This window comes from Lutjanus erythropterus, chromosome 10, assembly GCF_056507025.1.
Source record: "Lutjanus erythropterus isolate fLutEry1 chromosome 10, fLutEry1.hap2, whole genome shotgun sequence".
Taxonomy (NCBI): Eukaryota; Metazoa; Chordata; class Actinopteri; order Lutjaniformes; family Lutjanidae; genus Lutjanus; species Lutjanus erythropterus.
Genome location: NC_139326.1, coordinates 2,039,921 through 2,055,848, shown reverse-complemented (window position 1 = coordinate 2,055,848; position 15,928 = coordinate 2,039,921). Strand labels below are relative to the sequence as shown.

Below are 15,928 nucleotides of genomic sequence, written 5' to 3'. Positions count from 1 at the left end.
CTTCACCAGTGTGTGTGCTGCCCCACAGAATACACACGACAAGCCTTTTTAACATTAAATCAGGAGTGATACTATCAGCTGTAGATCTCAGCAGCTGCTTTTTGACTGGTGAGAATTCTAAGAAAAAATATCTGCAATGTAACTTTGACAAGCAGCCATTCCAGTGAAAAATATCTATAATTAATTTCTCACAAGTCAAAATGTGGATTCTCAATATCAACAATTAATTTCTTACTAGTGGGAATGTTTATTGGTGATATCTGGGGCCATGTTACATAAAACTCCTGTCTTAAGTTAAGATAGGAGATCAAGATCAGATTTTACAGAAGCAAATCCTGACTAACTTGAGGAATTCAGAACAGAAAGCAAGTGGGCTGAGATAGCAGACTCAGGACACATTCCAAGTTTCTTATTTGTCATTTCCTCACTTAAACCGGAAATTCTTCTGGTAATAGCTTCTAATTTGCTGCATATGACAATCAGAACATAACCGCAGTTTCATAGCAGAGTGAAGACAAATAACAGATTAAACTGTTTAAAGTGTTTCACTCCCATGTTTCATATTCTATTCATTTCCTGATTCACCACCCAGTTAACATCTGCGTTACTTGCAGGTCTGTGCTGCTCAGATGTCAGTTATTCTGCAGATCTGGTGGGTCAGATCATAAAAATTAACTTTATTTGAAGTTGTCATTGAGTCACGGGTGGAAGCGCGCAATTCTGCATTTGGCACAGGAGCTGCGGGCGTGACGGTGCAGGGAAACATGGCAGCCTCTCTGATCATTAAAATAAATAATTAATAATAACACCCAGACACCAATAAAACATACAGTAAAGAAATCACATGGAGACTGATCTGAAATCTGAGGAAATAAATAGTACGGGTGGCGGGTGGATGATTTATGCACACGTCAGGATACAGACATCAGAAGTCAGCTGATCTGCTCATCACTGAAAATCACCACAACCTCCTTCATTTAGAAATGATTTTCTTTTTACCACCTGTTCTTTCTATAATTATTATTATCTTTATCATGATTATACTTAAAGTCAGAGTCTGTCAGTCAATGAGAGTCCAATGAGAAGTCCAAAAAACAGCATAATCATACTCTGTGTTATCCAATAATGCATCTATGATCAGAATATCAATTTACAGATGCAAATAATTAATAAATAATATGAAGGCACTCTTCCTCTGATCAGTATACAGTATAAACTCAGACTGCAGGTAATTTTTCATGTGCAGGTGTTTGTTAAACAGGCTGCTGCTCTGACACTTATTAATATTAACAGACATGTGCAGACATGAACTCCATCAGAAGTCCCTACAGCTGCTAAAGCCAACTGACAGCTGATCCAGCTGTGATCAGCTGTCACCATCACCACAACCGGCCATCACTTCATGTGACGCTTCTGAGAAAAGGACATCGCATGTCTCTTGGAACATATTCAGGTTGTCTCTCACCGATTTCTCCGTGGGAGGGACTAAGACGCAACCTGGGACCTGGGATGTTCTCTCAGTCTCTGCTGTGTCCAGCTTTGACTGTGTGAAAGCAATAAAATGGCAGCCATAAGGATAACGCTCACACTACAGTTAGAGCACCAGAGATGATCTGCTGCTGTCGACACACTTTGATTTTGCAGCATCCTCTTCCTCAAAAATGGGAAACTTAAAAAAAAAAAAGGAAATGCATTTTGTGATCTGTGTAATTATTCTTTCTACAGTGAAAAAGGAATTACTGACATCTATAATGAAGCGTGCAGGAGAACCTTCAGTGGCTGTGAAAAACACAGGAGGCCGTAACTAGAGCCAGTGTTTAGTTTGTCTGTTCTGGGCTACAGTAGAAACATTTCAAGGCAACAAAAACACAATAATTCTGATTTTCAGGTGATTATCCACCAATAAAAACATACTTATGAATATTATATTCCATTTCTGACACACTCTGTCAATAAATCCCACTACATTTTACAGACTGGACCTTTAAAGACGTCCACACTTAAGGTTTGACTGATTTCTTCATGTTAAACTATATAAACAACATGTCAAAACTGTTTTACAGATATGTTAAATTCACATTTTGACGTGTCTAAACGTCATTCCCACCAGTGAAAACTGAATCACCACCAGTCAGCTCTACTGATTAAATATTAAACAGGCTTGGAAAAGCACACATACCAACTGATGTGTTTAAAAAAGGACGTCCTTTTTTAGAGGCTACTTTATTCATGCGTCTAACCTTTGTTTGGCAGCTGAACAACAAATATTGAAACCTTTCAAACTTCCTTGGCATGATGGAAGCCTGCCGTCTGTGCATTTACGCAAGCTGCCATATTGGCAAGCCGAGGCAGAGTATTTTGATCGCTCATCATCTTTGTTTCTCATTCCTGACATTTTAAAAGACAGGGCTCATATTCTAGAGTTTGAAAATTAAACAAATGTTTGTTGACTAAAAAGCACCCGCAGCTGCAGGATCTTTCCCAGGCAAACAGTGATTAGATCCATAGGAGGCATTAGTTTTTAATATAACCAGGAGGGGCACGCAGGGTGCCACATTTCTGAGTGCAAAATGCAGGGGAAAATGAAAACAACTTACTGCATGATTAAGGCTTGTGCTGGCCTAAATTGTTCCTCTAAAAACTGGGTTGCTCATCAGAGTGTTAACATTACAATGCTTCTGACCCTGTCAGCTTGAAAAATGAGTTAAGTTGGAATTGTAATTATTTTTAGGCGAGTCTTTCAGACAGCATTTGTATCAGTCAGTGAGATGCAGCAGCAGTGGCACACCTTTCTTTCTCCTCACTTCATCTGCCCTCTTACAGCCTACTTTAATTATCTGTGCGCGGGATCTCCTCACCTTATTAATGCTTGCAAATTCTGCCCAAGTACAAGGATCGCCTTTGGCTTAGACGGTGGGATTTTCACCTTAATATTTTCTGAAGTAACTTTGCAGGGGGATGATCTGTGGGTGGACGGCGAGCTCTGCAGCTGCTCTGTGAACACAGAAGAGGATGGCATACAAGGGGAGAGAGAGGGCTTTTCTTAATAATGTGCCACAGGAAGACCATGGAGGAGCACAGTTCAAAGTGTTCATCAAAATTCACACTCGGCGGGTTGGGCTTGCAGTGTCGGAGCCAACCTGCTGAGCTGTGCTGGAGGAAATCTATAGAAACAAATTTACTCCAAGTCAGTTGGTCTGGGCATGTGCAGAAGATAACGGGCTTCAATTACAAAGCTCTTTCTCCTAATTGAAAATGCAGCTAATAGCTTAAGTGCTTGCTATCTGGGATAGCTAAAATAATGTGCAGGGGGCTCACTGGGTCGGGGCGTTCACAATCTGCTTCTAACTGTGGGTTTGAACCCTGGAGCAACCTTTTTTTTCACGTATATCTCTATTTCTTGACACTCTCTGCTGTGTGCCATTCAGTAAAAGTGAAATGCCTTCTCATATATGAGGAGAGACTGAGCTGCATCGCCTGTATTGTGATGCAAATAGTTTCAGACACTATCTCTGCACAGCATGAGCTTCTCGCACTGCAACCTACTGAACAAGTTACACAATTAAAATGGAATGAAAATTTCATATCATGATTATGGTCACAAAAATTATCACAGTAATATCACAGTTTGGTTAAAATGTGCTGAAAATGTCCTAAAAGTCCTGAAAAATACAGTGAATTCATCAGTGTTGAATTGAAAACCATCATCTTGTCAGTGGTGATATCAGTGCTTTCACTGCTGCTAAAACAATCTCACTGTTGCTCACTCTGTTTGGTGCTGGATGTGTTTACTGAGTGGTTTTTACATGCAGTAGATTTTAAACAGTAATACTAACTGCCAGGCATTTTACTGTGGTTTATTGTGAAACTGGTAAGAATTTCATCCCTAATTAGAGGAAATAATGCAGCCGATACAAACAGTTTGGAAGTGTAAATGCATCACTTGAACTTAAGGGATGGTTCAGATTATTTAAAGTGTGGCTGCATGAGGAACTTTAGCTGCTTTTTTATTAAATTTAACAAACAACAAACAAAGTAAATAATAAATTGTAATTAAAATATTTCATCCAAGAGCTTATTGATATTTCAGCTCTGAGCAGTGAGGAACCAGTACTGGTTTAGTACCAGTTCTCAATACCTGTTTCTAATGTTGTATTTAGAATATTTTCACCACTTTACCTTGCTGTCAGACAGGAAACTGGAGCAGGAGCTGCTGCTCTACTGTTAGTTTGTTAGTGTCATTGTGTGATTTTGGTGAATCCGAACTAATCTTTTAAAACATAGAAATCACACAATAACACAAACAAACTAAGCTCCTGTGTTCTGTGAAGTAAAAATACTGATTTTGCTTTTGTTAAAGGAGTCTGGTTGCTTTGGAGAGAACCATATATCCAGCTAATATAACTAAAATTAAAGTAACTGAGAAACTCAATTGTATGTTCAGAAAAAAAATGCTATGACTATTAAATAACTTTTACATTTTCTCCAAAAGGTTTCCAGGTAACTGACAGTCCTTCTCCTCTTTTTCTCTCCCTCTCTACCTTTTCCTTATTCCGCCCTTTCTTCTCCCCTCTTCTCTCATATTTTCTGACCCTCTCTTCAAGCTGAAAGCCTTTCCATACCGGTTGATCGGTGCATCTTTAGTTTCTTGCCAAAGAAAATATTTGGTTTATGTAATGATGGTTTCCCATCAGAAAGTCTGTCTGTCAGTGAGGTAAAGCGGTGAAAATATTCTAAATACAGCGTACACTTCAACTGATTGATTTTTTTCAGATGGTGACCCTGTCGACAGCTGCTCAGCTTCCAAACTGGCGGTGTGTCGACCTCCGTCCACTGTAGGTAAAACACTGACTATAGATAAGTACCTCACTTCAAAAAACCCAAAGAATCCCTTTAAACATGCATAAAAGTCAGGTAGGGGTTTGAAAAGTCCCCCGCTGTTCAGCATGTCCTTACTTTGCATTCATGTTTGGTACAAAATGGAACACACACACACAAACACACCAACACACACGCACACACACACACACACACACAAAATCCCATCACATTTTAACTACTCAGGCTGCTCCCCTGAGCTGTAGAGGGCAAGGAATAACAAAGCTGAAGGAAGTCTCGGCTCCTTACCTCTGATGGGCTATTAGTTATTCTAGCTAGCAGAAGCCCCATTAGGTCTGCCATTTAATGCTCCCGTGCCACATTCTCACATGAAAGCTACAAGATTGATAAGCCGACCATCTCACCTCAAGCCTCTCTGGCGTGTGAGAAATGTTCTGCCGCAGATAATCTGACAAAGAGCTGATTTAGCTACCTGTGTACCTCGTATACTGAGTGACATTACTGAAACAGTGAAACATATTTGTGCTGTAGCCTCTCCTGTGACTTCAGGAAAGGACAGAACATGGACGTGAGCGCTGCTACAGCACAATCCACTGACTTAAAACATATTATAAAATGATTTATAGGCTCCATGCAGAACATAGGAAATGAGCTGTGTGGCAGTTGGAGATAAAACTTTGTCTCTGAGCCGCGCTGACAGATACAACCGAGGAGAACAATGTCGCCTGTACTCAGCAGCATGTCTGCTCACTACGACACGAGGTGCAGCTCAGATTCCAGTGACACAACATTTTTCCCAACACAACATGTCCTGTTAATCACACTTAACCATACCGCCAAATGAATAAAAAGCTGCTGGACAAAGGAAGACGAATGCATGGCATTAAAGAGTACACAGGCAAAAAAAAAAGTGCCTAATCAAGCACGAGCTAATTGATTGGTCGTTCTGTCGAGGCCTTCTGTCTCAATCCCTGTGTGCTGCACAGAGGTTCAGAGTCAGTGTCTACATTCACACGCACAAAATATATATATAAATTTGTTCTTGAGAAAATGTCTTCAAAAATCCACGTCAGATTGAACTTCAGAATCATTTGGCCCTGTGTTCAATTGTTTTCGTAAGTGGCATTTTTTTTCCAAATTAGCAATCGGTGATTCCCTACCAATCAACCAATAAAGGCGTGATACTACAGGGCCGCGTGCACTCACAGATATCATATAGAAAAGAAAATTGGGATCAAATCCAGTGGAAAATTTTGCTTCATGATCATCTTTTCTATGTGTGCTGAGAAATAAATGAGATTTTTATTTTGAGCTCACTGAAGTCTCACCTGTTTCTCTAAAACCAAACCTTAGGAGAGAAAAAATCAAAAGAAAAGAAAAGCAGAAGATATTTTGCTGAGCTCACAGGTGTCTCAGAGGTTCCTCCATGACAGCCGCATGGAGCAAAAAGACTTTAAATTGACCACTGAGACAAATTTAAGATCTTATTTAAGACCACAGAGTTTTCTTTTAGATCTCACTGTTATCTCAAGAGCAGACTATTAAGACAAATTTAAGATCAGCACCGTGAGACAAAAAAAAGAACATTTCAAGATCTTCAGTTAGGCTCAAATTAGTCTCAGGCTGAGACAAGACAAAGGCTATTTCTCAGGAAAAAATGGTCAAAGACTCATATTGGTCTTAAATTGAGCTCATTTATTTCCAGGAGAGTCAGGCTAGACAAAGAGGGGATCTTATTTTCAACTTCTCCTTTCCTCTGGGTAGGGCTGAACGACTTTGAAATAATATCTGATTGACATTATTTTGACTGATATTGCAATTGCGATATGATTTACAATATTAGAGGTAATCATCATTTTGACATCATTATTCTTACTTTGATTAAAACAACTATGGTGTGATTCTTTTGCAGGAATCTGAACCAAATGAAGATGTGTATTTTTTTCAGTCTGTAGCATCTGATTTGTAGGCCAGGACCACATTTAAACATTTAACAAATATTGAGATTTTGATCAAATTTCAAGATTTTCAGATTTCATTGTGCAGCACTACCTCTGAGAAGTCAAGAATTCTGAAACAAAAGTCCAAAGACAGTGGAGAACAGACTCCAAACTAAGAAAAATGTCCACAAAGTACCACAAAAGAAGATTTGTGGGTTTGACTGCAAATCTGAAACCACAAAAAAGAGAAAAGAAATGAATGCAAATAAAAAAGTAGGTTCTGTTCTTACCTAAGATCCAATCTCAAATAAGAAAACACTGATGAATGTCAGAATCTTTGTCCTCTTAAGAATGATTGGTGAGTGAGGAATAAAATTACTACTCAACTGTTTACATGGCAAATAAAAATGAATGTTACACCAGTTTTCCTGTTTACATGCAGCTTTGCATTATGGAGAGGTGGAATATTATTATTATTGTTATTGTTATTTGCACCAAAATACTACTTTTCAAAGGTTTTCCCCACTGGTGGAGGGATGCACAATGTGGTAATATAAATCACACTGCGATTTGTTACACATTTTTACTTTATCAAAAATACACAATTACACATTCTGCAATTTGGATATTGCACTTGGCCATATTATGATTTCAACAATATTTTGATCAATTGCGCAGCCCTATATTATGTCCAAAAATCTGCTGACATCTTTCATAACATATAAAAGTAGTTGTTTTTCTTTTTCTGAACAGAAGTGTGGCTTTTCTTTTGTACAGCTTTGCAAACTGTTGGCTAGTTGCTTTGTTTACAGCACAGAGCAGACTGTAAACCGGCAGGAGTCCATGTGTCGCAAACTGCAGCAAAAACCCTGATAGGTATATTCCTAATGTGCCTTATAAATGCCCAAAGAACGCTCCTAAAACCTGAATAATGTCCACATTTCTCAGTTTTTCATAATTGTTTACACACTAATATTGGAACTTGAAACTCATGCACTGAATCCTGAACCAAGTCTGCAAAACTGCAAGCACAATTTATGCTTTACACTCAGTTTTCAATCCTAAATCACACTTTCTGCAAAACACTACGCACAGTTCTCTACATGGGGCGCAACATTCAAAATGAGAATCTATTGTGTTGCTTTGGACAGCAACGTCAGTCACAACGCCAAGTTTTATTCCGCAGCCGACAACACCCACTGCTCACAGGGGAACATATACACTACTTGTTTAACTGTCCACTTAGACATCAGAACTGAATGTAAAAATGCCACACAACAGCTCCCCTGTTTTGGAGGAAAATGGAGGTCAATGATGACAAAAGAGCTACAAGTCAAAGAGGAGAAGAGGAGGACGAGATCAGGACTGTCTGACCACGCGCTCAACCACGGATGGAGTATAACAGGTCTAACACTTCACTACTGTACCTCACTGCAGTCCAACACATCAGCAGGACGATGTTTGTTTTCTCTATTTATCAATTAGTTGTTTGACTCAAAATGATTAATCAGGTATGAAAATATTTGCCAGTTAATTTAATAGTCAATTTAATAATTAATGAATCCAGTGGTTCCCAAACTTTTTCCCTCATGCCCCTCTTCAGAAGCTCCCTTTATTATCGGTCATTAATAATAATTGGGAAAGCGACTGATAAGAAAGGATTCAGTTTGACTTTTAGTGAAATAAATGTCAGCATGATAACAGCAGCAAACACTTTATTGTTTCTTTCCCCCACATAAATCATATCATGTGAATCATCATTCATCCACGCCTCCCCTTCAGTGACTCCATGCCCCCCCAGGGGAGCCCGCCCCCCAGTTCATGAAGCACTGGATTCATTAATTAATAAATGCAGTTCTAGTCATTTCATATTAAAGAAAATCAATCATTTTAGCTTACTGTCACCGATCATGTCATATTTTTGGATCTTCTACAGAATTGAGAGACAACTGGTCCACTGTGGAAGACACCAGCTGTTCACACCACAGCTGGACGCTGCTACAGTCAACTTTGTTTATTTTAGATTTGTAGAGTTGTGCATCTTCTCTGTGTTGTTTTAAGTTGATGTGATGCCAATGTTATTATCATCATTAGTAGGTGTTGATTTTGTTGTTAATTAGTTATTGTAGTTTTTTATTTCCTTGTGTCATTGATTTTTAATTATTTTACATTGTGATATAATGTTTACTTGTGTGGACCCTTGGAAGAGTAGTGGCTACCTCGCTAGTGGCTAGTGGGGATCCAATCCAATATGCTGTTTCTATGACTTGCATCAAATCCAAAATATTGTCATATTCAGGTTAATAGCGGAAAATTAGTTTGCATAAATGTTGTCAGTGTTGTGAAGGAGTCCAGCTCTAAGAGGAGAATTTCTCTTGGAACAAAAGCGTCCGTTTGTGTAGCTGGACAGTTTCTTTATATTTCTGAGAAAGTAGCATAATGCAGTTTGTTACTGCAGTCGTGCACAAAAGCCAGACGCCAGAAATCGAGCCCAGATGCATAATTTATCTTTTATTTGGCTGCAGGCCTTTATGGTGTTCTGCAGCCTGCGGTGACTGTTTGAACTTTGTAAATTAAACTAATGAGTAAAAACTTAAGTGCACGATCGCCAGAGGCAGAAATGGAGAATGGGATATGTGATCAGCTGGTATGATTACATAAATATTGACATATTTAATACAGAAACAAACAAATATCAAAACTCACACAACTGGTGTGTTTGCTACTTCAGCTGCTGTAGCAAACACACAGGATAGGAGAGGACCACCTGCACAGTGACTCGATCTCATATCATTTGTGAATAAATAACAGCCTGGATGATAATACAGAGATTCATCAATGAGCTCTTTTATGTCAGGGATGAATGATGAACCTGTGCATCGTAATGTATGTAAGTTATCCGGCGAGAGGAGCTGCCGCTGCAGTTTCAGCTAATGGGAATCATATTTTAGCAATAAAACTGCATGATTCAGAACAACAGCTGGGTAATCATATGGAACTGAACAAACCCAGCAGATTGCAAGAACAAGTCACCATGCACTGACCTTTACTCCCCTATCCCAGAAACAGACACGAGCAGAGGAGAAAAAAAACAGTATTTTTCTCCACAGATTGTTAGAAAATTTACCTCTCATGCCTCGCAGTGGAAATGGATTTTTGGAGGGCAACGGTCATACCTCGCATTCCCTGGAGCCTGAGATGGTGTATGTGTAAGGTCCTGTCCCATTAACCAGCACATCCATAGTCTCTGAGTGTGAAGGCTTGTAGTCCACATAGTACTCTTGCAGCGGTGAGTTAAGGGAGCGCTCCGTCTCCCGTGCCTTTTTCTGGCGCTTTTTAACCGCTGAGCGCTGCTGGAGCTGCTTGATGCTGCTGGGATAGCGCTTCCATGAGACGTAGATAACCAGGAGAATTATAGCCACAGATAAGAGCAGAGCCACGCTACCAGCTATGATCTTGTGGAAGGACACGTACTCTGTGTCGGGCAGGGGGATGGTGGGGGAGGCCTCGGAGGGAGTAGGGGAGGCTGTCCTGTTCCAGATCAGCTTCTTATCCACTGCAGACTGTGTGGGGCGAGGCAGCAGCTCCGGCTGGAACACAGTAGTTTGGGGCGATGTCGTGGAGGACATTGGGGTTGGTGTTGGTCTACAGATGTTATACGTCTCCACCACATCTGTCACCTTCTCCCCTTGTGCCTCCTTGGGGCCAGAACAGATCATCGTTGACTCCTTGTTGCCCTTGAAGGCCTGCAGCCAGGCCACCAGTGGGCAGATGTTGGGGTTGCAGTACCACAAGTTACCCGCCAGACTGATGGTGGTGAGCGAAATCCAGGCCTCCACCGTCTGCTGGGACACGTTGCTCAGTTTGTTGGAGTCCAGGTTGAGAGTCTGCAGATTTGGAAGGCATTGGAACGTGCTTGGATCCAACACTGGCAGCTCATTCCCAGAGAGGTCCAGCTTTTGCAAGGAAGTCCACATCCACGGCAGGCCCTGGGTGAGCAGTCGGATACGGTTCCACTGCAGATAGAGCGCCCTCAGGTTGGTCAGGCGCGGGAAGTGAGCAAAGTTGATCTTTGAGAACTGGTTGTGCTCCAGATGAAGCTCGATGAGCTTGAGGAGTCCCGCGAAGGCATTCCGTGTGAGACTCCGCAGCCGGTTGTAGCCGATATCCAGAAACTCCAGGTTGCGACAGTCGAGGAAAACTCGCATCGGGATGGTTTTTAAGGAGTTTGACCTCAGATGTAAACTGAGCAGCTTCCTTAAACCCACGAACTGATTAGGCTGGAGGACCTGCAGCTTATTGTAGGAAAGGTCGAGATTACGTAGATTGGGAACATCATGAAAAGTGTTGTTCTTCAGCAGCGGGATCTTATTTGAGCTGAGAATGAGTTCTTTAAGCCTCCGTATCCCGTGGAACGCCTGTCCGTCCACAGCGTTGATATAGTTGTGGTCGAGGTAGAGCCACACCAGTTGGCTCAGGCCAGCAAACTGGTGGGCTCTGAGGTTGGCCAGGCTGTTGTAGCGCAGGGAGAGACCCTGCGTGCCCACAGACACGTTGTTCGGCACGTCGCGGAAAGCATTGGACTCACAGTATATTATCTTCCCATCGCATCTACAGCTCAGGGGGCAGGGACGCTCACGGATGGCGCTGGGAGCAGCGAGCAGCCAGGCGGGCACCGCCACGGTGAACACAAGCCATCTGAAGAGCAAGACAAGTCCTGCAGACACACAGAGAAGGGAGGGCCTTAAAACATGGACAGACCAGGAGGGATAAACACAGACTGGAACAGAATACAGTCCGTCCAGGATTTCACAGGCTTTTTGGGGGTTGGTGCAGCCTCAAATGCCTGATTTTACAGCAGCTTTTCTAAAAAAACATGTTGCAATGTGTTTCTGCGTTTTTGCAAAGAAATCTGTGAAAGAGTTGCTTGTTTTGGATAATTATGTAAAAATCAGGAGACAGAGGTGCAAAAGTACTCAAATTCTTTACCAAAATCGTTAGTTAATCTGTTTTTTTTATTTAATCTAGTTTAATACAGTAAGGAAGCATTTGTTCTTAGTTACTTTCCACCACTGCAAAAAGAATGAAAACGCACACTGTTCTGCATGTTCTATGTAACCTCACAAAAAAAGCACAAAATTCATGGAGCAGGGCTGCAAACAATTATTTTCTCGATTAATCGATTAGTTGTTGAGTCCATGTTAGAAAATCGTGAAAAATATTAATCAGTATTTCCCAAAGCCGAAGATGACATCTTCAAATGTCTTTTTTGTCCACGACTCAGATATTTAGTTAACTATCACAGAGGAGTAAACAAACTAGAAAATATTCACATTTAAGAAGCTGAAATCAGAGAATTAGGATATTTTTTTTATTAAAAAATGAATCAAAATGCTTAATTGATTAATTAATACTGTCATAATCTTGTCACTTGAAAAATAGGTCCAGTCCTTCTTGCAACAACTATTTTCATTATCGATTAATCTGTTGATCATTTTCAGGACTAACTGATTAGTTGTTTAGTCCATAAAATGTTAGAAAATGGTGACAAAATATCGATCAGTGTTTTCCAGAGCCCAAGGGGACATCCTGAAATGTCTTGTTTTGTCCTGAAACCAGAGAATTTTTACCTTTTCTTCTTATTTTTTTCTTTTAATTTCAAAATACTTTGCGATAATTTAATGATGATTAATGATCGAGTTATTGATTAATCGTTGTCCTCACGAGGCAGCTGGATTTGCGAGATCATGTCAAAATCCATCTTGTCAGGGTTCAAGTTATTTGTTTGTTGGTGCAGCCAATCAGTGTCCGAGGAGGGACTACTGGCAGTTACGGGCGTGGTTTTAGGTGTGACGACACTGAGAGGCGTTCATGGAAGCAACTCGTCTCGTCTCAGAACTGGAGTGTATTTCTTTATTGAAAGAAGAGCAAAGAACGACACTGAAGGCTTTTCTCCACGAAAAAGAAGTTTTCACTCTTCTCCTGATCGGCTTTGGCAAGAGTTTGATCTGACTGAAGTTAACCTGCCAGACGTGAGACACAGATGATTGATCCAATCACCTGCCAAGGTTTTTCTTTGTTTGTTTTAAAGTGTCTGCCCTTTTCCAAACAGTTTCTGTGGAAGACTTCCCAGATGGTTCTGTATAACACACCATCTGGCATGTCAGGTTGGAATTCACAGCCATTGGTTGAATTTGCATGAATTTTTGAGATAGCAACATCACAACTTCCTAGAGGGACTGAGAATAAAACAGAAGTGAAATAAAATCACGTAACCGAACATTATCTCACATATTAAGTTCTAGGGCTGCAACTAATGATTATTTTTACTGTTAAATAATGTGCAGATCGTTTGCTGGATTAATCAATTACTTTTTTTTTTATCAGGAAATAGTAAAAAAAAATGTTGATCAGTGTTTCCAAAAACCCTGGATGACCTCTTTGTTTCGTCCACAACAACAAAGATATTCAGTTTACTGTCATAAAGGAGCAGAGACACCAGAATATATCCACACATAAAAAACTGGATTTTTTTCTTCTTAAAAATTTGCCCAATCCAATTAATCGATTATCAGAATAGTTGGTGATTAATTTAATAATCGATTAATGATTGCAGCTCTATATGTTGTAATGTATCTGTCAGCGGGGGGGTCATTCTATCCACAGCCCACATCATTTGCATCCCTGTGTTCATGGCACAGCCACACACTGGCAGTCATTATCACAGTCAGAGTCATGTTCTGGAGACATTGGGAAGGTGATTGATCACCACATGCATCAGGCTGAATCTGTCAGATAGTTGTTGAGAGGAAACGCTCCCTCAGACCCCCCAGCCTGCAGTCATCAGTCACAACCCGCACTGGGCAACATGAGCTTTAAGTGAACTGTAATTAGTCAAACCACTGAGGACTTTGCGCAGAAATGCAGACCTTAAGCACCTTGCGGATCAGTGTACGTACCCATGTTTGCGCGGTGTCGGCTTCTCCTCATGTTCACGGCTCTCTGTTGCATGCGTCCCGGGTCCACATGTTAGACGCTCTCGGCGTTTTGTCCACACAGTTGGACACGCACCCAGGACGCCTGTCCACACGGAGAATATACGCACTTTACCGCGCCGCAGCCGGATCCGCTTTGCGCACGGCCGCACACCTGTCGGAGATGAGAGCAGCTCCAGAAGGTGTGCATCCACCTCTGCCTGTAGTTTCCTGCGTTACCGCACAACATGAGCGGGATGGAGCATGTCTCAGTCCTCCACCTCACAGAGCCGCTGGACGGACGCGTTCAGGCTTCATGAGAAAGACTCTGTTCAGGAGGCGATAAAAGACATTTTAACCAGCGACGAGCCGCTGGTGGTTAAATCTGGGTTAAGTGGCAGAAAACACCGAGCAAGTGAAGAAATCTGAGAGGAGGAAAAACTGCCGTCCAAAGCCGACAAGTTGTCCGTCTCTCGGTTCAGATGTGCGGGTGAAGGCGCAGTCTGCTGTGGATTAGAGCCGTTGACCGTGGCATCAAGAATAAATGAGTTGTATAGCAACAGGAATGATGTTGAAGGAGGATTAGACTGAGCAGCTCTCTGCTGCTGCTGCCGCTGCTGGTTTCAGGAGTTGAGATGCCCTCTCCTGGTCACTGAGACTCTCCACATGCAGCCCACACACGCTAAAGTAGACTTCATTGTCCTCCTGAACAGAGCCTGCATATCAATTAAAGCAGAGGAGGAAGTCTGTTTGCTCTGCGCCCACATATCTGTGAGGATTTACTGCCAGTCAGACGCTTCTCAACACCTCATATATGAGCTTCTTCACAATTAAATCCAATGCAACGTGCTTTAATACAAAAGAAACTTGTATTTGACCTGTAACCTGTTTGGTTACAAACAAATAACAAGTAGAAGTAGGGTAGACTAGGAACAGTTGCAACAGGGGACAGATGCAACAGTCTTATTCGTCCGTGAGTACAGACATTTTATGACATGAACTCACAGAAATCACAGTAGAAACTCTTTCAACTATTCTAGACTCATAAATATGTCATTTATACTTTATGAAAAGTGGGGAGAGTATTAAAACATAGGCCTACTGAAGTCAGTGATGCAACAATTTCCTATCATCACCCAAATTGAAACAAAAAACTGATTTATGCAGGGTTCAGCTGACCCGAGTGGGTTTGCCTTCTTGCAATATCTATTTAGCATTTTGTATTCCATCTCCTCCTCAAAAAACTTGGCAAACTTGCCAGTTTGGCAGTTACAAATATCTTGAAAGTAATATAAGAGAGCTATATTAATGCCAACATTTATATGAATTAGTGCCAATTTAATGTTGCCTTATATTCAAGTATGCTAATACAGTGCTGTTGATTTATATTATTATTTTTAAGAAGCAAAAAAGTGGTACCAGTGTTAAGAAACACCTCTGAACCACCACTTGATAACTTTTTATATATCATAGAGGAAACTTTTATGAATAATAAACACTTGTTTGTTTTAATGTTGTAATTTGTGGGAGGTATCTCATAAAACACCTGTACTTAGAACATATTTAGGTGATTTTTGAAACTTTGCTTTCATACAGTTTCTTACGACTTTGTTTTCTTTCATTCAGAACATTTTTTAAAAAAATCAGTTACCTTTTTATTTATTATATTTTTTAATTCATTTGACTGTATGAACTCAAACATTCATGAATTAATGACAGAAACAGGGACGGATGCAACACGTCCTCCAAGCTGAGCATCCGTATCCAGACAGGACACACACACAGGACAGTATTTTTCTGCATACACAAGTCATTGTTGGCTAAATAAAATGATTGTTAACCCAAATACAAATGAACATGTTGAATAAAATTGTGTTGCATTATAAATTGTTCCATTCTTTTTTTCTCACACTGAGTAGAGACTGATTAACATCTGTAACATCTGCACATTGATACTATAACAGTACTGTAAAATAATGCATATTATATTAAGAATAATATGTTTACTGAGTCAAAAGTAAAGTTAATTGGTGTAATATGTTGAAAAATGGTCCCCTGATTGATTTGCAACTGTCCCCAGGGTTGGGGTCAGTTGCAACATCTGACCTCTTAATTTCAAATAGATATTGTGAACGATATGTCACATGCAATCATTTTATATATACATATGCAGCA

At 40.6% G+C, this 15,928-nt stretch overlaps 1 protein-coding gene across 2 annotated transcripts in view; it reads right to left on the bottom strand.

Annotated features, from left to right (window-relative positions):
- The window catches only part of LOC146319789 (leucine-rich repeat transmembrane neuronal protein 4), an 83,206-nt gene extending 68,866 nt beyond the window's left edge, over positions 1 to 14,340 (bottom strand). The window contains exons 1-2 of one of the 2 annotated variants that reach the window (XM_084727837.1): positions 13,739 to 14,340; positions 9,907 to 11,496 (exon numbers count right to left, since the gene is read on the bottom strand). In XM_084727837.1, the coding sequence (XP_084583963.1) occupies positions 9,950 to 11,496; positions 13,739 to 13,790 (1,599 nt within the window). In that variant the 5' untranslated portion in view covers positions 13,791 to 14,340 and the 3' untranslated portion in view covers positions 9,907 to 9,949. Of the gene's footprint in view, positions 1 to 9,271; positions 11,497 to 13,738 lie in introns of those variants that run through there. The other variant, XM_084727836.1, reaches the window with a different exon arrangement.
- Positions 14,341 to 15,928: the final 1,588 nt, after the last annotated feature.